The sequence below is a fragment of the Crocuta crocuta genome, unplaced genomic scaffold (assembly GCF_008692635.1).
Source record: "Crocuta crocuta isolate KB4526 unplaced genomic scaffold, BGI_CrCroc_1.0 scaffold95, whole genome shotgun sequence".
NCBI classification, from domain to species: Eukaryota; Metazoa; Chordata; class Mammalia; order Carnivora; family Hyaenidae; genus Crocuta; species Crocuta crocuta.
The window spans coordinates 7,979,603-8,001,097 of NW_027530971.1; the positions used below are offsets into that span (position 1 = coordinate 7,979,603).

At 57.3% G+C, this 21,495-nt stretch overlaps 1 protein-coding gene across 1 annotated transcript in view; it reads left to right on the plus strand.

Moving 5' to 3' along the window:
- COL27A1 (collagen type XXVII alpha 1 chain) overlaps positions 1-21,495 on the plus strand; it is a 127,526-nt gene that overhangs the window by 83,250 nt on the left and 22,781 nt on the right. The window contains 11 exon segments of the mRNA XM_077769771.1: positions 5,105-5,158; positions 5,691-5,735; positions 5,817-5,861; positions 6,123-6,176; positions 7,065-7,118; positions 7,964-8,017; positions 9,260-9,313; positions 11,199-11,252; positions 15,371-15,478; positions 20,299-20,352; positions 20,448-20,555. Of these exon segments, the coding sequence (XP_077625897.1) occupies positions 5,105-5,158; positions 5,691-5,735; positions 5,817-5,861; positions 6,123-6,176; positions 7,065-7,118; positions 7,964-8,017; positions 9,260-9,313; positions 11,199-11,252; positions 15,371-15,478; positions 20,299-20,352; positions 20,448-20,555 (684 nt within the window).

Below are 21,495 nucleotides of genomic sequence, written 5' to 3' on the forward strand. Positions count from 1 at the left end.
TTCCAGACAAGCGACCGCCCTAAGGTGAGAGAAGGTGTGGCGTGCTTCAGGGTCCCCCGCTGGTTCAGCAGAGGATCAGGAGAAAGGGACAAGACGAAGAATTAGCAGGTGCGAAGCCCGCAAATACGACAGCTCGGCCTGTGGGCTGCGCTCCCGGGGCAGTGGGGGGCCATAGAGGATTTTGACCGAGGGCTGGCCTGAGCACAGCGGCCAGAGGTAATCATTAGTACTTACTCCGTGCCAGGTGCTGTCTCTCACATATTTCACTCACTTCATCTTCAACACTCCTCTCTAAAGAAGGTGCTAGTCTTATCTCCATTTTATAGACGGGGAAACTAAGGCACAGAGGGGTTAAGTTGCTCATCTCGGGTTGCACAGTTAGAAAGTGGCAGCGCTGGGATTGGAGCCCAGTGAACCTGGCTCTTGTGCACACTGAGTGTAGTCTCATTTCCAGTCACGCAGAGAGGGCTGCCCCCAGCTGGTCCGGGTGCCAGGCCAGGCAGCCTTGTGGGAGGGAAACGCCAAGTGCAGGTAGAGCCGCAGCCCAGGCCCGATATCCAAGCTCCGTACGGCGGATCTGTGATCAGTCTCCTCTTGGCTGAATTTCAAGTGGTTTTAAATTCTCCCCCAAACCAGATGGCCTGAACAGTCAGCCCGGGAGAGGGGGGATTAAGAGGCATTCCTCTGGCCCAGCGGGGGCCGTCCCAGGGCCATGTCCTGGGTCTCTGCACGTGGACCCAGGCCCGCTGGCAGCCAGTTCCACCTTGACCCTGTGCATGTCGCCTCCTAGCCCAGGAAGCCAGATGAGCTGGAGGGTTCAGGCCCCCCGCTCACTGAGCTGCCCGCAGCTGGCTTTACCACCCCTTCCCAGCAGTGGCTTGAAGAATGTATCTCCTGCTTGAGGAAACCCAGGCTCCAAACCACATCAAAAGTCTCCAGGGCTGGGAGGGAAGCATGGGGAACATGAGCTCCTCCCCCCTGCTGGGTTTGGCAGGAATGCAAAACCTGTGGGAATGGCCCCCCGAGTCCCTGGCCTCACGGTCCACCACCGGCCACTTCACAGAGGCGGTAACTGAAGGATGGGGAGCAGGGGGGTCCTAGAGAGGCGCATGCAGAAGAACTCAATTCTGGACAGGCCTCCACGTAGCCACTGGCTTGCCGAGTGACCTTAGCAAGACCTGGCCACCCTCTGAGCCTCAATTTCCCCATAGGTGTCAGGGGGAATGTACAAGGCCCTGCCTGCATCTCTGCCCCTGTGCGGGAGGGGACAAAAAGTGGCCTCAGGCCCTTGGCTCTTGGGAGAACTGCTGACGGGGTCTGGGTCCACAGGCCTCGGTTGAAAAAGTGGGGGCTCGGGGCCAGACAGGGGGCAAGTCCCAGCCTTCCCAGTAACCAGTTCTGGAACCTCAGGCCTTGGTGGATGGCATTAGCAGGAAGTTGTAAGGACCCAGAGTATGAACTCACATCAGCTCGATGCCCATTTTCCCCGCCGCCACCAGTCACTGTTTATCAGTGTGGGAGTGAGCTCCCCGTCACAGGGGGGTGTGGAGGTCAGGGACAGGGTGCTGGAAAAGACAATGTCTAAAACCCCTGTTGGTTACCTGGGGGACTCCCCTAACTCCCTGCACCATCCACTTTGAGGGAGTCGTGAGGATTCTGAGATTCATGAGCCTGACACCAGATTCTGCCCCCACGGATGGGGCTTAGGGCTCAGCAGACCTGGCCTCGAAGCCCGGCTCTTCCTCTTTGACCTCGGGAAGCGGGCTCCTCTCTGGACCTCTAGCTTTCCTCCGTAAAATGGGTGAGCAAGACAGAACTGACCTCTCCAGAGGGCACCGGGGATTAAAGCCCTTCGCAAGCGCCTTGCACGTGTGAGCGCCTGCTAGGGCGGCGGTGCGGGAGGCGCCGGGCACCTGTTCCTCCCCTCTCGGTCTTCCATCCCTTGGTCATAAGAGCTGCAATTGGCCAGATTTTCTGTCCCGGCCTGACTGAAGGGCAGCCCCAGCTCTGACTGCAAGCTTCTTCCTGGGGAGGGGCTCCAAGAGGAAAGACATGTGGTTCTGATGGAAACCCAGGCCCTCCTCCAGCAGCGGTGGCTGGCCCGTGTTCACTTGGAGAAGCAGCAAGCAGGACTGGGGGCCCCTCGGGACACGGGATGAGCAACAGAGCGGCCCAGAGCAAGGGTCAGAGTGTGCGGCCGCCCCGCTCTTCTCCCTGCCCCAGGGGGCTGGGGGAGGGGAGGGTGACGGGGGGTGCATTGCCCCCTTCTCCCTCCGGGCCGCAAAGGCTGGCCCTATTTCCACCAGGCAGCGCCAGCTTCTCCCCGAGCTCCCTGGTGCTCCCCGAAGACTCACCATCTCCCTGGTAACAGGGGATTTAGACGTTGTCTTCTCCAGCATCCCGCCCCGGCCTTCATGGCTGCTGTAAGCCCTGACCTGCACACCCCCATGTTGGGGAGCTCACTCCCACACCAATAGCAATGATGCAGTGGTGGAAGGAAATGGGCATCCGGCTGAGTTGCGATCAGATTCCGCTTCTCCGCTTATCAGAGGTGTGACCCTAGGCTGTTCCCTTACTGCAAACTGAGGATAACAGCTGTGAGTATCATTGCTGCTGCTGCTATTGCTACCGTTATTATCAATCGCAACAGCTTTCTGGCAGAAAGGCCTTGAATCCAGGAATAAATAGGGCACTGCGGGATTCGGACCAAGCCACCAACGCCCTTAGGCCCCCGCTGCACTCCCAGAGCTGTCTCTTTCCAGGGAGGTTTATGCCTCAGCTAGAGACAGAGGCCAGGGGCCAGAAGCCATCTCCCAGGAGGGCCCAGCTGCACACCCATCAGCTGAGCACCCGTCCCAGCTCCTCTGATGCGGGATGTCCCCACTTCAATCTGGCTCCATCTCCACCAGGCCCCTGTCCACGCATCCGGGGCAGAAAGTCTAACTCATGACCTGACAGGGTCCATCTGAGAACAGTGGCCCAGAGAGGGGAAGTGGCTTGCCTGGGGCCACACAGCAGTCCAGCAGCAGAACCAGAACTAGCACCCAGGGCTTCTACTCGTATGTAGTGTTGGGTCTCTGGAAGCTCTCAGCTGGCTCTCTGTAGCATGCTCTGAGCTGCCTGCTCTGAGGGAGGGACCAAGGCCGGATGAACCACACCATTCTTCTGTGTCCCTGTCCGCGGGGAACCTGTCGCCCCTTCTGCCAGATCCAGCTATGACTGAGCACTTAGGACAGGCCACGGAGATATATCTCCTGCCTTAAGCGAGAGATCCCCATCCCCACTTCTGAGACGAGATAACTGAGGCTCAGTGTCATCCCTCATCCCAGGTTTATTCAGTTCAAGAGGCACTATTTTTTTAAATTTTTTTTTTAATGTTTTTTATTTATTTCTAGGAGAGAGAGAGAGAGAGACAGCGTGAGCAGGGGAGGGTCAGAGAGAGAGGGAATCACAGACTGAAACAGGCTCCAGGCTCTGAGCTGGCAGTCAGCACAGAGCCCGACGCGGGGCCCGAACCCACGAACCGCGAGATCATGACCTAAGCGAAAGTCAGACGCTTAACCGACTAAGCCACCCAGGCGCCCCAAGGCACTATTTTTTTAAATTTATTTTTAAATACTTATTTATTTTTGAGAGAGACAAAGTGTGAGCAGGGGAGGTGCAGAGAGAGAAGGAGACACAGAATCTGAAGCAGGCTCTAGGCTCTGAGCTGTCAGCACAGAGCCTGATGCGGGGCTCAACCCCACGAACCATGCGATCATGACATGAGCCCATGTTGGATGCTTAACCGACTGAGCCACCCAGGCACCCCCGCGGGGCACTAATTAGGGCTGTTGGTGTGGGGATGATGCATTGGAAGCCCCAGGTAGCTGATAAGAGGAATTGTTGCTTTTTGGGGCTCAATTATTAATTGGAAATTTCTGGGGTTCCTGACTGGCTTAGTCAGTAGACCATGCCACTCTTGATCTCGGGATTGTGAGTTTGAGCCCCATGCTGGGTGTAGAGATTACTTAAAAATAAAACGTTCAAAAGAAGAAAAAGAAACCTTCCTTGTTCAATTTTTAAATGATTTCTCCCTGTCCTATTTTCTCATCCCTCATTCCCCCCTGCAGCCAGACACGTCCCCCAGCCTCCTTTTGTGGCTGGCCTCCACACTCCCAGGCTGGGGTAGGGGGCCAGCCTCCTGCACAGGACCCTCTTTGTCTCCCCAGCACGACCTCTCTGATCCTCTGCAGGACGGACACCACGCTGTTCTAGATGGTGGCCTTTTCCAGATGACCCCATCCCATCTGTGTCCCTGTGGGAGTTCCTATAAAGGGGTCACACATGGGCCCGCAGGTAGACCCTCAGAGGGGACACACTTGCTAAGGGACCTGACACAAATCACTTCCCTTGACTGGGCCTCAGTCTTCCCATCTGTGCAGTGGGGAAGGGAGTGCATCCCACCCGCCCCGGGTGGCCTCCCAGCTTTTGAAGGAATATGATTCCTGTCTGGGGCTCCAGAAAACAACGGTCTGGCCCCTGCCCTTTTCCTGCCCCCTCCACACATCAGCTCCTCCTCCGGGAGCAGGGCCAGATTGGCTTGCCCGTCGGGCTGGACGAGGGTACCCCAGACCCCCAGCCACATGCAGACCCTCCCTGAGGCCCTCTCTGTCAGTTCCCCCCCGAGGACTGCGGTCCCTACACCGGCTTCTGCCCCACGTGTGCTCTGGGAAGAGCATGCGACAGCCGGATCTGCAGACCCGACTGTAGGGACTTGGCCACACGAGGCTAGGCTCTGGCCCCCAGCCTCCACAGCTACGAAATGCATTGGCTGGCAGACCTCCAAGGCCTCTTTACACAGAGTCGTTCGTACACCACCAGCTCTATTCCAGAATGGTAGGACCTCTCGCCGACTCCCTCCATGGGGAGCGGTCTCGGCAGGGCAGGCACACTGCCCCTGGGTGACCCGCCTCAGGGTGGGGTGTGCAGGCAGTGGGAGGAGTAGGGAGCCCCGGGCTTGTGCCGGGAAAGGCCCGAGGCTCTGGGCGGCCCTGCCCTCCTGGTTCCCGGCCCGAGGGAGACCCCTGCTGTCCACCATGCTAGTCCCTTTTTCCTCTTCCAGGGCCCCCGAGGACCAGATGGACCAGCCGGGGAGCAGGGGTCCAGGGGCCTGAAGGTACCAACCCCATGGCCTGCCCTCGCCCACGCCTCCCACGCCGGGTCAGGAATCCCAGAACCAAGGCCCGTGCCTTCCTTGGCATCAGGCCGCTGTGGGCAGCGCAGTCTGGGAGAGGCTGAGAGCTCACGGCCGCTCCTCTGGGCCCTGGAGCCTCAGCAGGGGGGAGGGAGAAAGCACCAGAGAGAGAGAGAGAGAGAGAGAGAGCAGTGAACCAGAGGGAGCCGGAGGAGGCAGGAGCGAGAGGGAGTGAGGGGAACTCCCCAGGGGTCCCCAGCCCCCTCGAGGGCCCCCAGGAGGCGAGACTGCTTCTACCCTGGGCAGGAGCAAAGGCTCCCCAGCTCTCCGGAGCAGCTGGTGACTATAGCGAGCCACTCCTCTCGCCGGGCCTCAGTTTCCCACCCGCACAGGGGAGAGGGGGTGGGTGCTTGCACAGGTTCCTTCGTCTCCCACGGAGGGTGTGTGGGTCCTGCATCCGTGAAGGCTTCTCCCAAGCTCCTTCTGCCCCCTTCACGTGCTCTGTTTCCTGTAGGGCCCTTCAGGACCTCAGGGCAGACCGGGCCAGCCCGGGCAACAGGTATGTCAGGCCAAGGCCGCCAGCCCCTCCCCGTCCCTGCTTTGTGCTCTGTGCCTCTAACGACCCCAAATACGTTTCCAGGGTGCGGCCGGTGAGCGGGGGCACTCGGGCGTGCGAGGCTTCCCCGTAAGTAGCACCGGTTCTGGAAATTCCGTGGGGCTTTGCCGGGAGATAAGAGCCAAGTCAGCCAAGTTCCCATCCTGCTGTGGACGCCCCAAAGGCCCTAGCTGCTCACTCCCTCTACACTTAAGGCCCTCCAGCCCGCCTCTTTCCCCTGGGACTCAGTGTCCCCATCTGTCACTTGGTGGAGGGTAGGGGTGGGACTGTCACACGTTGGGAAGGCTTACAGCCACAGAGGGACTGAGTTACCTCTGTTCCTCTCTGCAGGGCATCCCGGGTCCCTCAGGCCCCCCGGGCACCAAGGGCCTCCCAGGAGAACCGGTAAGTGCCCTCTTGCCCACCCCCCTCCCTTTGCCTCTGTCCCCCGGCAGGCTGGTCTCAGATGGGCCACCTCCGGGAGTGAGGGATGCGGTCATGCAAGGAGTCTAGAGAGAGACAGTGCCAGGGCTCCGCTACCCTGACGGGACGGGCCTTGGAGGGTAGAGAGAGCGAGCACTGTCCAGGGAGCTCAGCAGCTCCGGGCTTGAGTCTCAGCTCGTTTGCCCTTCAGCCTCATTTTCTTGCAAGTAAAATGAGGATACATCGAGCCTACCTTGCCATCTGGCTGTGAAAATGAACTGATAACGTGTAGAGTGCTCAGCACAGATGAAAGCTGAGGGGACAGAGTACTTGGGGCCACCGAGTGGGGAAGGACGGGTCTGGGGGGCAGCCCGAGTGTCAGGGCACCCCGCGAGGCAGCCGTGGAATTGTACCTCTGGGGAGGGATAGGAGAGGGGCTCAGGAGGAGGGTTCCCCCAGGGGGCAGGGGGGAGACAGGGCCATGCTACAATCCCATATCTTGAGGCCCGAGGGACGCCATTTTGAATATTGAATTGACCAGGAGCGGGGTGGGGCTTTCTAGAGGTGCATCCAAGGCGGAAGGGTATCCAGGCACAGGGAATGCAGTGAGCAAGGCTACTTGGAAGAACTGGGAAGTTTCTGAGTTGGGGAGCGCCCTCTGTGTTTGGGGGGGTGGAACAGGAGAGAGTGCAGATGGATTGAGGGGTGGTAGGAGACCAGTGGGGAGCTGGCAGCTGCAGACACAGGCTATGGGGAGCGTGGGCTGCAGAGTCCCAGGTTCTGTGGACCCTCGCCCTCATCCGCGCCCCCCCCCTCCCAGAGGGCCCAGACTGCCTTCTCAAAACTGTTGTGTGTCTGTCTGTCTTCCAGGGCCCTCAGGGACCCCAGGGGCCACTTGGTCCTCCTGGAGAGATGGGACCCAAGGTGAGTGCTGAGGACCCCTTGTTTCTCCTGTGATGTGACATTGCTGGGGAGATATCAGCCCCTCGAAGCCCTCCCCCTCTGGGGGTCCCCGGCCTGGCCTGGGAGGGAGATGGTCATGTCCTGTGTCCTGCAGAAAGTGAAGAGTAGATACCCTGGCAGAGAGGTGGATCCACCTTAACTGCCTGCCAGAGGGGCCAGGCTCCCTGTCCCAGGGGCTGCTGGGTGCACTGCCTGCAGGCTCCTGGGGCCCTCACCCAAAGCACCCCACCCCTGCTGGGACTTCACCTCAGCACTGAGGTTTGACTACAGAGTGAGCCCTCTTGGGGTCAGCAAGAAGGGGCCTCAGACACCTCCGCCTTATCCGGAGAAAACTGAACAGCGAGGTTGGGTTTGTGCAGGGGCTGTAGCCATGCGATGACGATGACCCGGACCCCTCCCCACCTCAGTTATCCTGGCCCCTTGGAAAGAAGGACTGGGATCAGTCAGCCCTGAATACAGCCTTCACTGGCTTCCTCCCCTGTCGTTATGTGAATCCGGACAGTTTCCTCCCTGTGCTTGCCAAGGGGCTCCTAAGGTAGTAAACCACCCTGGGGCAGGGTGGGGGGGGGAGGGCTCCAGCAATCTCAAGGTAGCCCAGAGGCTCAGCACCCTGGGCCCACCCCCTCCTCTCCCCATCCCAGCTTCAAGCTCCAGAAAGGCTGCAGCCTGCTCCCAGCTCTGTGTCTCTCATGCTGTGTGACCTCAGGCACGTTCCTCGCCATCTCTGGGCCTCCCCAAGTTATCTCCTCCTTTACAATCCGAGGCCAGCCCTTGCTGTAGGAGGGACCAATGGCGTTTTCTTGCAGGGGCCACCTGGTGCAGTGGGAGAGCCAGGCCTTCCTGGGGAAGCCGGGATGAAGGTAAGGCAGGATGAAAGAGAAAAGTGCCTTGTTGAAACAAACGCCCAGCTGGCGTCCACGTCCTCCCCACGGAAGAGAAACTGGCCTTTCTAGTGCCGGGATAATGAGTTCTCTGTGCTCCTGGCTGGGGAGCGGGTCCTGGCTGTGGCCACAGTGGAGGGCCTGGCCGGCCCGGAGCCCCCACCCCTGCACCCCGCCCAGTGGTGTTTTCTCTGGCACCTGCCCCACGCTGGGGCGGCTGCGCCTCCTGGCCTCGCCTGATACCATCTGCATTTCAGCACCCGTGCCCCTCATTACCTGCCGGAAAACAGGCGCCCATTGATACCTGGGCTCCGGGGAGAGCCCGCTCCCGGCTCTGCGGTGGAAGGGGATGTGTGCCGCCCCCCAAGCAGGACCCGGAGCCAATGAGCGGGGCTGCCAGCCTGGGGGCCTTGCTAGGCAGGGCCCGGGGATGCCCCCCCCCCACCCTCCACCGTCTGTGCCTGAGCCTCCCTGCCAGGCAGAGGGAGTTGGACCAGGCTTGGGACTTCAGGTTGTTGGCTTAGTTCCAGAATCCTTTGCTGGAACAATGCAGAGAACCACCCCCTATGTAAAGCAGACAGAAACGAGCTCCTTCTGGTGGGGGCAGGGCTGGGGGCTCAGAGCTCCCCCTCCTCCTCCTCGGGCCCTTGGGGCGTCAGCACAGAGGGAGACTAGTACGCAGGTGCCCACACGGTCATCTTCTGGGGGCGGGGGACATTCACTCCGACTCATTCAGGGCCTCTTCCTCCTCTGGGTTTCTCTCCAAGGCCCTCAGAGAGAGTTACCATCCCTGTGTCCAATCCTCCCTGTGTTCAATCCTCCAAAACTACCCGTGTTTGGATCCTGAACCTGTCACTCACTAGCCTCGGGAGCCGGGGCTACGTTCCGTCACCCCGAGGTCTGTGGTGTCTTCCCCTGTAAAAGAAGTTGCCTTTTCTGGCAGGGTCGCTGTGAGGGATTAAATGGGAAATAAAAAGGCACTTAGAACAGCACTGTGTCCACGTGAACTTGATGGTGGTTGTGTCCGTGGCGATCCTGACGTGGCCGGGACTACCATGGGGCAGAGGTCTGGTGGGCATTTTACACATGCGCTTTGGTTCTGTGGAACAAGGTGCCTCCCCGACTCCCCACCCGAATCAGAGCTGGTGAGACCTGGAGGGTGAGGTGAGGGCTGGGACTGGCCCTGCCCACCCCCACGGATTTGTGTTTTGCTTCTCCTAGGGTGACCTTGGGCCTCTGGGCACCCCTGGGGAGCAGGGCCTCATTGGGCAGCGGGTAAGTCAAAGCAAATTCATTCTCCCTGGAAAGCCACCTGAGGGGCACTTTGCGGAGGTGGGGGGGGGCACTTCACTCAATCTCTCTGAGCCTCAGGGAGGAGACCCTGAATTCCTACAATGTCATCCCATCCGTCTCTCTAGCCGGGTCAGCATTTCCACCCTGTAGAGGCATTCTTTGAAGAAAAGGATTCTGTGGTCAAAGCGTTTGAGACTCCCTGCATGCTCCGTGTTCTCCCTTACATATTAGCAGTAGCGTTTTCAAGGCTCTGAGAAGGCCTGCAGCCAAGAAATTCGTTCCTTTTGGATTAATCCCGGGTCCCCAAACTTAGTGACCTATAAGCACTTTTATTGAAAAACCTGTTTTTCGTCCCTGAAAACTGTTTTATGGAAGGTGATCTTCCCCTTTTCTGGAAGAAACCCACAAAGTTTTTCTTTCTTTGTGAAGCATGGGGATGCATCTCTCTCTCTCTCTATGCTCTGTGCCCAGTTTATAAGGTCCCTGCCTGAATGTGGCCTCCTGCGGTGCTGGAAGGGGTACAAAACAGGCATCCTCAAGCACCTAACAGCTGCAGAATGTGGGGCCTGGAAAGGAGGAGGAGTTAGCGTGGGCCTCAGTTCATGGGGACACTAGGCTCAACCCAAGCCCCCCTCATTTGTCACCTTTCTTATTTTTCCAACGCTTCTTGCTCCCCCCTGCACGGAGTTAACAGAGGCTCCACAAACTGAGTTAAGACATAGAATGAGCGAGAAGGACCGCAAGGCAAGAGAGGAGGGGTGTGGCTCCTGAAGCCAGATGGTAAACCCTGTGTGTCAGCGAAGGCTGTTCAGTACGGGTTTCTGGGTGTGCCATGTTACAAAGGTCCCGGGGCTCCGCGTGGGCTCGTAGGTCAGAGATTCATGGGCTCTCACTGGATGCCCACTGTGTGCAGGCACGTCTCTCAGAGCACTGGGAACAGAGCAGCGAATAACCGGGGGCCCTGTCTCTGTGGGGCCACGTCCTGGTGGATCCATTGGTGACAGCTGCCACGGGCACGAGAAGGGTGGACTCTATGCACCTGTCATGCCTCTGCTGTCCCTGCGCCTGACGACTTCTGAGGCCCCTCAGGAGGCACTGAACGGCCCTGAGCGCTGAGAGCAGAGAGACCCGAATACATGTGACGGCCGTTTTGAGAACTGAAAAGTCCGGGGGCATCTCTGGAGCTGGGCTGGCAAGCAGAGACTCTAGCTGAGGGCCAGATGGAGACTGGGGGCTCAATAGCCTTCCCAGACTTGCTGGCAAAAAAAAAAAAGCCTTAAGGTTGGCCTTACTTTCTTCATCTGAGAAATGGGATTCCCTGGAGGAGTTCCGTGGGCGCTCCCTCCAGTTCTGGAAATAATGTATCTAACAGCTGCCGTTTGCAGGGTGCTTATACTGCGCCTTCCAGGAGCCCTTAAAGGAGGTGGTATCGGCCCAGTTTTCGGGGGAGAAGACAGGTGCCCCTCGGGGCGAGGTAGTTAGCTTGTAGTCACGCTGCCAGTGAATGGGAAGCCCAGTTGGGGGACTGAGGTCCGTGTGGCATCAAAGCCTTTGTCAAAGCACGGGCAGCACTGCTTTCCTGGGACAGCCAACTTGGACACTTTGTAACTCGTGACCCCCAGTTTTCCCCACCCGACCAACCCTGCAGACAGAGCAGGTGGCGGCTTGGGGGTCAGTTCCTCCTTTCTGAAGAGGGTTCCTCAACCCTCCCCACCCCACCCCTGCTTTCTCATCAGCCACTGTTTACCAGGCATGTGCTCTGTGCCAGGCGCACCAGGGCCCTACTGCCCCAGGGCGGGGGAGGAGGTAAAAGCACATTGGGCCCCCTCCCCAGTAATGTCTCATCTTTCTGCACCACCCTTTCCAGGGAGAGCTGGGCCTCGAGGGTGATGGCGGCCCTGCAGGGCCCGATGGGCTGAAGGTAAGTGTTCTGCTGTAGGGTTGGGGGAGGGGGGGGGTTCTGGAACTGCCTTCTACCTCTGCCCCCACTACCCTCCCATCCAAGACCTACGTTTTCTCCCAGAAGCACCATGTTCCCCTAAAGCTCTGAGAGCAGACCTCTGGCTCCTAGTGAAGGCAGCGCCCCTGCTCAGATGGGGGACTAGGAATTGCCCCCACCTTCCACGGCACACCGCTGCCCTTTTCCTCAAAGCTACAGCCTCTCTTAGTTACGGGTAGTGCCTGAGCACCTGCTCTGTGCCAGGCCTGGAGCCAGCAGCTTTGAGTTCTGGGATCTTCCAAACGTCCTAAGAGATCAGGAAAATCATAATCACCACCCATGACCTGTAAGCCACTATTTATGGTGGACTAGTCACATAGGCATCAGGTGCGATACTAAGCCCTTTGTATTGTGTCACACCTCAGCGAATGCTCTGGGATAAGTTCTGTTTTTAAATGAGGAAAGTGAGATTCAGAGAGGTTAAGCAACTTGCCCAAGGACACACAGCTAGTAATTGGCACAGCCAAGACCCACGCCTCAGCTACCTCTTTGCACCATGCACCCAATCTAAAGGTAAAGAGACTGAGGCTCAGAAGGAGGCAGGAGGGCACTCATCCAGAGTCTGTGGCTGAGTGGAGAATCCAAAAGTCAAACCCAGGGCTCACTGGCACCAACGTGTATGGGCCTAACCCTGTCCCACTGCGTCCCATAGATTCCTCTGTCGGCCCCAGAGGCTGGCACTTTTGGGAGGTGCCAGGGCCCCCCTGAACCCTGGGACAGGTGGGCATGGCTCTCCGATGTACCAGCTGCACCCCTAGCCCAGGCCTGTCCCTGGCCACCAGCACTGGCCCAGCCCTCCAATAAGAGATGGGATTATTCCAGGGCTGATCTGTCACACTGTGACTCAGCTCCCCAGCCCAGGGTCCCAAGTGCCACATCCCAGAATTTCCTTGTCAGCCATTTGCTCTCCTGTGACCTCACATAAACAGCCCGTCCCCAGACCTCCACTTCCACTGCCCTGTCCTCATAGCTGCCCTGGGTCCCGGGCTTCCCCATCTACCAGGAAACCTCAATGACGATGATGATGATGATGACGGGGTCCCTGGCTGGCTCGCATCTGCCTCTGGTTTTTCTTGCAAGGCTGAGAGTGCCCCCTGTCGGCCATTGGTCTGCCTTCTCTCCTCTCCAACGGGGCTGCATCCTAGGATAGAGCCAGGGCCTGGCTGGGGGGACCCGGAGCACTTGACCGCCCTCCACGCCCTTTGCCAAATGTCTGCTTGAACGGCAGTGGCCCTGAAGAACATTCTGGCTAAGAGGCCCTGTGTAGTCACCATGTGCTTGCACCAACTGCCTTGAGAGCTTTGCATGAGCGAACCCATTCAGTCCCCCAGGCACCCTGTGAGCTAGATTCGTTACCATCCCCACTTGACAGATGAGGAAACTGAGGCACGTTGCAGAGGCCTCTCCCACCTCTGGAAAGCCACCTTTCTTCTCCTTGAAATCTTGCTGAGGTGGGATGGGAGTGGGGAACTGGAGGGGGAGAATGCCTCACACGGTCTTTTCTGCTCTCTTATCTCCTGGCCCTGGCTGCTTCCTCTTCTGTTCCCTTTCAAAGCCAGTTCTACTGCAGACCTCGGGCCAGAGTAGTTGCTCAGATGCACAGTATCTTCTCTTGTCCTCACATGAATCCCAGGAGGCCATCTGGTGTCTTTATGGTGTTTGTCCAAGAATCACCTTCATGGTGAAAACCACCTCTCGGACATGCACAGCCCTCAGTAGTTTATACAGAGTGCTTTTATGCTGATTGTCTCTTTTGAGTTTGCTGACAACCAGCAGATGATGATGGTGGTGGTGGTGCCTCTCATAAAGCTGAGAGGCAGCTTTATCCAGCACGCACGCACCAGACACCTTGCTAGGCTATGTACGTGGATTAGCTCTTCTGTCCTCATAGTAACGCTTTGCTGCTTATTTTACAAATGAGGAAACTTGGGGCACCTGGGTGGGTCAGTCAGTTGAGCGTCTGATTTCAGTTCGGGTCATGATCTCACAGTTCGTGGTTTCGAGCCCTGCGTCGGGTTCTGTGCTGACTGCTCGGAGCCTGGAGCCTGCTTTGCATTCTGTCTCCCTCTCTCTCGGCCCCTCGCCCACTTGCACTCAGTCTCTCTCTATCAAAAATGAATAAATGTTAAAAAAAAAAATGTAACAAATGAGGACACTTGACCAGGGTCACACAGCTATTGAGAGGTGGTAGCAAGATTCGAATTTAAGCAACATAACCGCAGGGGTGAAGGAAGTATGGTCTCTGGCACAGAGAACCTTGGAATTAGAAAGAACCAGAACCCTAGGGACTCACCCATGCTCTGCCTCTGACTTCCATGTGCTGTTGGGAAGTCTCCTTCTCTTTCTGGGCCTCAGTTTCCCCATCTGTAAATCGAGAAGTTTGAGCTAGACAACTTATAAGGCTCTTCTGAGCATCGGCGGATGTCCTAGGGTTCTCCAGGAACCCCCAGAACCCGGGGATCCACCGGGACACCAGCCCTGCTGTGTGGGAGCCCTGGATGTGGGGGTCTGGGTGCTCCCCCTGCAGGGCTCAGGCTGAGGCTTCTCTCTGCAAAGCAGCCCAGCCACTTGGAACAGGTAGAGGGCTAGGAGAGCAGGTGGCCCGAGATGACAAGGCAGAGGAGAACCGGGGGGCTGGAGTCTGCAGGAGTCCCCTGGGCAGTGCCCTGGGTTCATGCCAGGCTTTGCTTGGAGTCTGAGAATCTCAGTGGGGCAGGGATCTCAGAAACCAACCTGTCCAACCCTCTCTGGGTGGACAGATCTGCTCTGCACTGGCCCACACCTCTGCTCAGAGCGTCCCGCCCACATCCATGCCATCCATCTCTGGACTCCTCCCCCTGGGGAAGGACCCCCCGCCTCAGCTGAGCTAGAAACTTCAGCTGGTGTCCCTGCACCAGCCTCCTCTGCCCAGAGCCCAGGCCCCAGTAGGTCCAACCTGAAGGATCTGCTCTCAGCAGACCTGTGCCCAGTCTCCAGCTTCATGCCCTCTGCACCCCAGTCTTTCTCTTGGACCCACAACAGTTTATCAGCATCCCTCGTAAAGGGTGGCGCCGGGAAGCAGAGCTGGCAAAAGACACCCTCCCCTTCTCCCAGACTGCTCCCCCGCCCGCCCCTTCCTCCTGTCCATGACTTCATACCCTTTCCCACGGGTCTCTCTGCACGGTCCCAGCTCAGCCACTTGCAGACCGGCCTCGAGCCCTGCCGTGATGGCGGTGGCCTTCCGCCGGACACCACCCTGCTTCTCTGTGGCCACTGCGCGTGCTGCACCCCTCACACCCGCCCTGCCCCGGGAGGGAGGGGTGCCCGGCACAGATCCTCCTGCCGGAACACGTTCCGGTCGTGGCGAGTGCCTTGTGAGGGCTCACTGCCATCCGCTGGACCGAGGCCGTGCTCCGCAGCCGGCGAGAGTGAGGGCCGAGCCCACAGTGCGGGGAGACCGTGGTCACAATAGAGACAGACAGGAAAAGCAAGACCAAGAGGATGGAACCGTGCATGCGGTTGGGTTGTGCCTCTGGAGCCGCGCTGACTGCTCACAAGCCTCCTTGCTTTGCCACGGCCGTTCCAATGGAAACTACAACCTGGTCTCATTGTTGTCACCGGAAATGGTTTCCCTGTAGGCCAGGGTTGCGAACGCAACTCAGAAAAATGGAGCTTGTTCGCAGAGGCAGGATGGGGTGAATGGTTTTCCCTTTTAAGAATGTCCTTCAGCATCTTACGACTCCTGTCCTTTCGAGGGTGTGTGTGTGTGGGGGGGAGAAATGGCCCGAGTCTCCCAAAGGAGCCCCCTTCCTGTGAACTCCGTGGGACAGGAGTCTCCCTCTGAGCCGCCCCCTCACCACCCCGGCACCCTGGCGGGGGTATTCCCTGTGCCAGCCAGGCCATGCCACCTGGCCCCTTCGGCGGCTCCGGGAACCATCAGGGGAACCCAAGGGCTGCTTGGTCGTGGATGTCCAAATGGAGCCCTGAGGCATAGCACCTCTGTTGGGTTTAGTGACTAATGTCTTCCCTCTCTCTCCCCTCCCCATTCCCCTCCAACCTAGGGGGACAGGGGTGACCCCGGGCCTGATGGTGAACGTGGCGACAAGGGCCAGGAAGGACTGAAGGGTGAGGATGGGCCCCCCGGCCCCCCCGGCATCCCTGGCATCCGGGTGAGTGTGTGTGGCTCCGTGCCAGCACTGGGGGCTTCTGCGTGGGGACACCGCTCGTGCCTGTTCAGGCAGCTGGACAGGAAGTCTTCTGATAGCAGGTCCCTAAAGGCCTTTGTGATCCTTCCTCCACCTGGGAGCTCCCCGGAGAGCCAGTCTGGCCATGTCCCTCCCCTGTCTAACCCTCCCATGGCTCCCAAGTACCCTGAGGCTAGCATCACACTCCTCAGTCTGGCTTCCACACCCCCCACAAGCCCGGCCCCGCTGACCTTGTCCCGCATTCAGCCACACTGGATTTAGCAGGGAGGATTTAGCAGGAGGGGCCCCGGCCCAGATTCCCCACTAGGAACTTGCTATGTGACGTTTCACTTGCCATTGCCCTCTCTGGCTCATGTTCTTGGTACGAGGGATTTGGAAGGAATGCGTGCTGAGATCACTTTAGGTTCCAACATTCCAGGGGCTCTTTCTTAGTAAACTTTTGAGTATCGTGGCTGTGGAATGGGCAGCAACATGTGGCAGAAATAGCTCTGGGCCTAGAGTCCAAAGGTCAAGTTCTGGCTCGGGCCCCCACTGTCTGTGTGACCGGAGGCAGATCCCTGCTGCCTCTCGGTGAGCCTTGGTTTTCTTATCTTTAAAGAGTCAATGAAACTTTGGAAAGGAAAGTGCTTTGTAGCATGTGCCAGAAAAATCAATATTGTTTTTAAGAATTTGGGGGAGGAAATGGTTGGAGGCTGCTGGTGGCAGTGATGGTAGCGGTAGTAATATTGATGGTTGATGTAGGCGATGATGATGATAACAGTGGTGGTGGTGGTGGTGGTGGAGGTGATGGTACTGGTGATGGTGGGGATGCTGGTGAGAGTGATGGTGGTGGAGATGGTGACGATGATGGCGGTGATGCTGGTGGAGATGGTGATGATGATGGCGGTGATGCTGGTGGTAGAGATTGTGGTAATGATAGTGGAGATGATGATGATGTTGGTGATGGTGACGGGGATGATGGTGGAGATGGTGGTGATGGTGGTGGAGATGGTGAGGATGATGCTGAGGATGGTGGGTGGAGACGGTGGAGATGGTGAGGATGATGCTGAGGATGATGGTGATGATGGTGGTGAGGATGATGGTGAGGATGGTGGTGAGGATGGTGGAGATGGTGAGGATGATGGTGGTGGTGATGGTGAGGATGATGGTGGTGATGGTGAGGATGGTGGTGAGGATGATGGTGATGATGGTGGTGGAGATGGTGAGGATGGTGGTGAGGATGGTGGTGGAGATGGTGAGGATGATAGTGAGGATGGTGGTGGAGATGGTGAGGATGGTGGTGAGGATGATGGTGATGATGGTGGTGGAGATGGTGAGGATGGTGGTGAGGATGATGGTGGTGGTGATGGTGGTAGTGATGGCGAGGATGATGGTGAGGATGGTGGTGAGGATAATGGTGAGAATGATGGTGAAGATGATGGTGATGATGGTGGTGGTGATGATGGTGGTGGAGTTGGTGAGGATGATGGTGATGATGGTGGTGGTGATGTTGGTGGTGGAGATGGTGAGGATGGTGGTGAGGATGATGAGGATGATGGTGAGGATGATGGTGGTGGTGATGGTGGTGGTGGTGGTGGTGGTGATGGTAGTGGAGATGCTGAGGATGGTGGTGGTGATGGTGGTGAATATGGTGGTGGTGATGGTGGCAACATTGGTGATGGTTATGGCAGTGGCAGAAGTGGCAGAGGCGGTGACAGTGGCCATCGTGATGGGGACAGTGGTGGTGGTGGTGGTGGCAGCATTAATGTCCGTATTTTGCTGTCTCTACCAATTTTCATATACTGGAACTGGAAAGAGGTTCGCTGGGGGCAGACTGAGTGTGTGTTGGGTGACAGAGGTGGTGAGAGGCTTGTATTTGAGTCTCTTTGGCGTCAGGGCTACAGGACAAGTATCTCCCACTCTGGCCAGGAAACAGTGGAGTATTTAAAAATAGAATTTTATGAGCCATCAGAGCCTTTCCAGAAATACATCTACATGGATGGGGGCCCAGCAAAAGTCTTCCTTCTGGCCCCACAGCCTCACCCCACTAGCTGCTCCAGCCCTTACTCAGGATTTCCCACACCATGAAGGATGCTCCCAGCCAGCGAGGGCCCATCAGAACAAGTGGCCCACCGCCCGGTCCTGGGGGAGACTCCAGCGTCCCGGCCCTGTGCCGAATTCTTCAGGGCTGACTCATTTCTCCTCCTGACAAGGGATCAGCCGTAGCAATCACCTCAGTGTACTGACAAATTCCACCGGCCCCTGTATCATGATTTCACGATTGCCCAGATGTGACCATCCTGGGACAGGGGTGCCCCAGACACTGATGGCCCACATTCCATTCTCCCCTGGCTAGTAACCTGTGGACAGCGCCTTCATCTCACTGAGCCAATTTCTTTGGCCTTAAAATGGAATAAAGTATCCCTTCCTCCCACCCCTGTGGCCAGAATTGGATGAGAGATGATCTGGAATGCAGACACCATGCCTGGCCTGTGGTGGAAGCCATGATGGCTGTTACTCTTCCGCTACTGAAGGAACAAGACCTTGACCTTGCTAATACAGTGCCGTCCAGTAGAAACAGAAGACAACCACATGAGTAATTTAAAATTTTTTAGCACTCACATTTTAAAAGTGTAAAAAGAAGTGGGTGAAATAAAGTTTAATAGTATATTTTATTGAGCCCTATATATCTAAAATAGTAACATTTACAACACGTAATCAATATAAAAATCATTAGTAAGGCATCTTGCATTCTTTTTTCATGCTAAATCTATGACATCTGATGTGTGATTTATTCTTACAGCACATCTCAGTTCGGATGCTAAATTTCCGTTGGAAATACTTGATCTGTATTTAGATTTCATGAGATATACCGCTGAAAATGTAGATTCGTGTCCCCAAGTTATTCCAAACATACTTAAAAGTTTTATAATAACTGAATGGTCAATTTTTAAGTTTAATTTTAAATTAATTAAACTTAAATTAGATTAAGAATTTGGTTTGTCTGTCCTGGTAGTCACATTTCAAGTGCTCAGTAACACGGTGTGGCGAGAGGCCAGCATAGTAGACAGTGCAAAAGCTAGTTCAAGACCTTTATATTAGAGGTGGAGAAACTGAGGGGCATCTGGGGGGCCCAGTCAGTTAAGGGTCTGACTTCGGCTCAGGTCATGATCTCACAGGTTGTTGGTTCGATCCCCGTGTTGGGCTCTGTGCTGACAGCTCAGAGCCTGCTTCAGATTCCGTGTCTCCATCTCTCTCTGCCCCTCCCCCACTCATGCTCTGTCTCTCTTTCAAAAATAAACATTAAAAAAAAGAAGTGGGGAAACTGAGGCACACAAAAGAGGAGAGAGTTGTCCAGGTACGCATGAGGATTTAAGCACCAGAACACAGGGCAGTCTGCGCTTGGTCCTTCCAAGACCACCATTTGCTTCTTCCGGAGGGCCCCAGAGCGGACTGAATGGTGCTTCCCTTAGGTTCAGAGAATCGTCTTCTCCAGGACACTTTTGGCATGTTTTGTCTTTTGAACAGACATCTCTCCCTTGTACTAAATCAGAGCCAGCCTCCCTGTAATTTCTTTCCTCTGACCACCCCAGAGAACACAGCTGTCCTTGCCTCAGGGCAGCTGCAGAAATCTGTGGACAGAAATCAGGTCCTTCCGGGTTAGCCCATGTGTTTCCTGGTTCCTCTAAGATCCCGTCTTCCTGTCCTTCCTCCATCACAGTTAGTACCTGCTCCTACTCCAAGGTGGGGCCATCACCTCCCTCATCTTACAGCAAGTACCTCTGTTAATGCAGCCACAGGGATTGAATCAAACTAGCTCTTTAGTGTTTGCCAAGAACGTAGGCTTTTTTTTCCCAGCTCCCCTTGAGGTTTGGGCCTTGAGAAAACTATCTTCTGTGAGTCGTCAGGATGTCCTTTCCGAACCAGAAACACTGCCTGCCCCACCCCTACATCCCAACCCAGTGTGGCTCAGGGTTGGGATTCTCTTCTCTCCCTCTCTTATATTCCCACATGCACACTTATACACACTCATTCACCCCGCTGGAATGAGTGGCTCTGAACGGGGCAGGGCGAGGGAAAGCTGCGTTATGGGATGCCCTATGGGGCAGGGGGCACAGCGGCCTGTTGGAGGGAGTGGCCTGGGTCCCCCCGTGGGAGAGTGGGGGAGGGCGGCTGACCTTCCTGGCACAATGCCCCGCTGTGATGGTCCCCTCCAACTCCAAGCGCCAAGGGAGGGAGACCCTGTCAGTGGGACACAGCCTCAGGGACTGTCAGAAATGAGCCCCAGCATCTTAGAGATGAGGGGGCTGCCTCGTGTCACCAGTGGGTGCCCTGAGCCCCGGACGGGGACTCAGATGCATCGGCAGTTGACTCGGGGATCTGGGCAAGTCCCTTCACCTTCCGGAAGCCCAGAGGTCACCGTAGTGGGGAGGAGGCCATGATCGGGCCTAAGGCTCAGCATGGCTAGGAGGCTGGAACAGCATGTGGCAAAGGGGGTGCAGAGGGCTCTCCCACTGGGACAGCCCGGGCACCGAGCAGCACCACGAAAGGGGTACTTATCCAGCGCTCACTGTGGGCCAGGCCGCTGGTGAGCACGAGCAGCTTGAATTCTCAGCTCTGTGAGGCACACAGGACCCCTGTCCCCACTGCAGACAAAGCCCCGCATCCCAGGAGCTAAGGTCACTCTCAAGGTCACAGGGGCGTTGAGCGCCGGGTGGGTTTTGAACCCAGGCAGCCAGCCCTCAGAGCTCGTGTGCTAATCTTCCACACTTCTCACCCTCGTCTTTCCCTCCTTCTCCCCTCAGGGTCCTGAAGGAAAACCAGGGAAGCAAGGCGAGAAGGGCCGGGCAGGAGCCAAGGTGGGGTGCCACCCGTCGTGTCCCCGTCCCCTGCCCGCCTCTCTCTCCACCTCCCGCCGGGGCCCGGTGGCAGCCTGTCTCTCCTCCTGCTGCAGGGTGCCAAGGGCTACCAAGGACAGCTGGGCGAGATGGGCGTCCCTGGAGACCCCGGGCCCCCCGGCACCCCAGGCCCTAAAGGGTCCCGGGGCAGCCTGGGACCAACGGTGAGAGCTCCCTGGGTGGGGTGGGGTGGGGTGGGGTGGGGTGGGCTCAGGCCCAGAGCAGGGGGCGGGGCCGAGGGCAGAAAGAGAGGTATCGCCAGCTCTACCCCTCAGCTGAACCTCTGGGTGTGTCTTGTCCTGGCCCCTTCTGAACCACGGGTCCCTTTGGGAGCCTGCCGGAGCCGCAGCCTCGCTCCCTGGAAAAGTACCCGTAGCACCGAGTGTGCACTTTGAAGGGGGTGGTGGGTCTTCGGAAGCCTTTACAGACCCAGATTGACAAGCCCCATCTTAGGGTGGGGAGAGGCGACCAGCCCCTCGAGAGTGATTTTTAGGAACAAGGAGTTTTCCCACTGGAAACAGATCCACGAGGATCAGGGTGGAGGTGCTGCAGATCCCTGGGTGACTCTGGGGGTGTCCCGGCCTGTCACTCACCGGCCTGCCCTGAAGGAGGGCCCCCCGGGCTCTGACAGGTGCAGAAGGGGGACACCCGGAGGAGGCAGACAGGTCTGATCAACCGCTGAGCTGCGTTGTGGCACTTACCAGTGTCCACGGCGCTGATGGCCCCACCGCGGCTGAGTTCGCGCCGCCACCACGGTGCCACTGCATGTGCACGTGAGAGGAGATATGCAGGAGTGCGTGTGTGTCGCCTGGTATTTCCACTGCACAGACTCCCAGACTCCATGGGCGGGCACCCCCGAGAGCAGAGGCAATAACGAAACATAGTTAGAGTTATCAGGACGGGATGAGGTTGGAATATTTATCATCTTGGTTTTTAATATGATTGATTTAACTGTAAGTTCACATCCTTTAATTTTTTTAATAGTGGTTCTGTTTAATAATTAGCTCACAAAAGCGAAGACAGTTTAGCTGCTGGCTCTCATGAACTGCTGGAGCTGGGAGAGGGGAGGGCTGGAGGGGGGAGAGGAGCTGAGGGGGGAGGGGG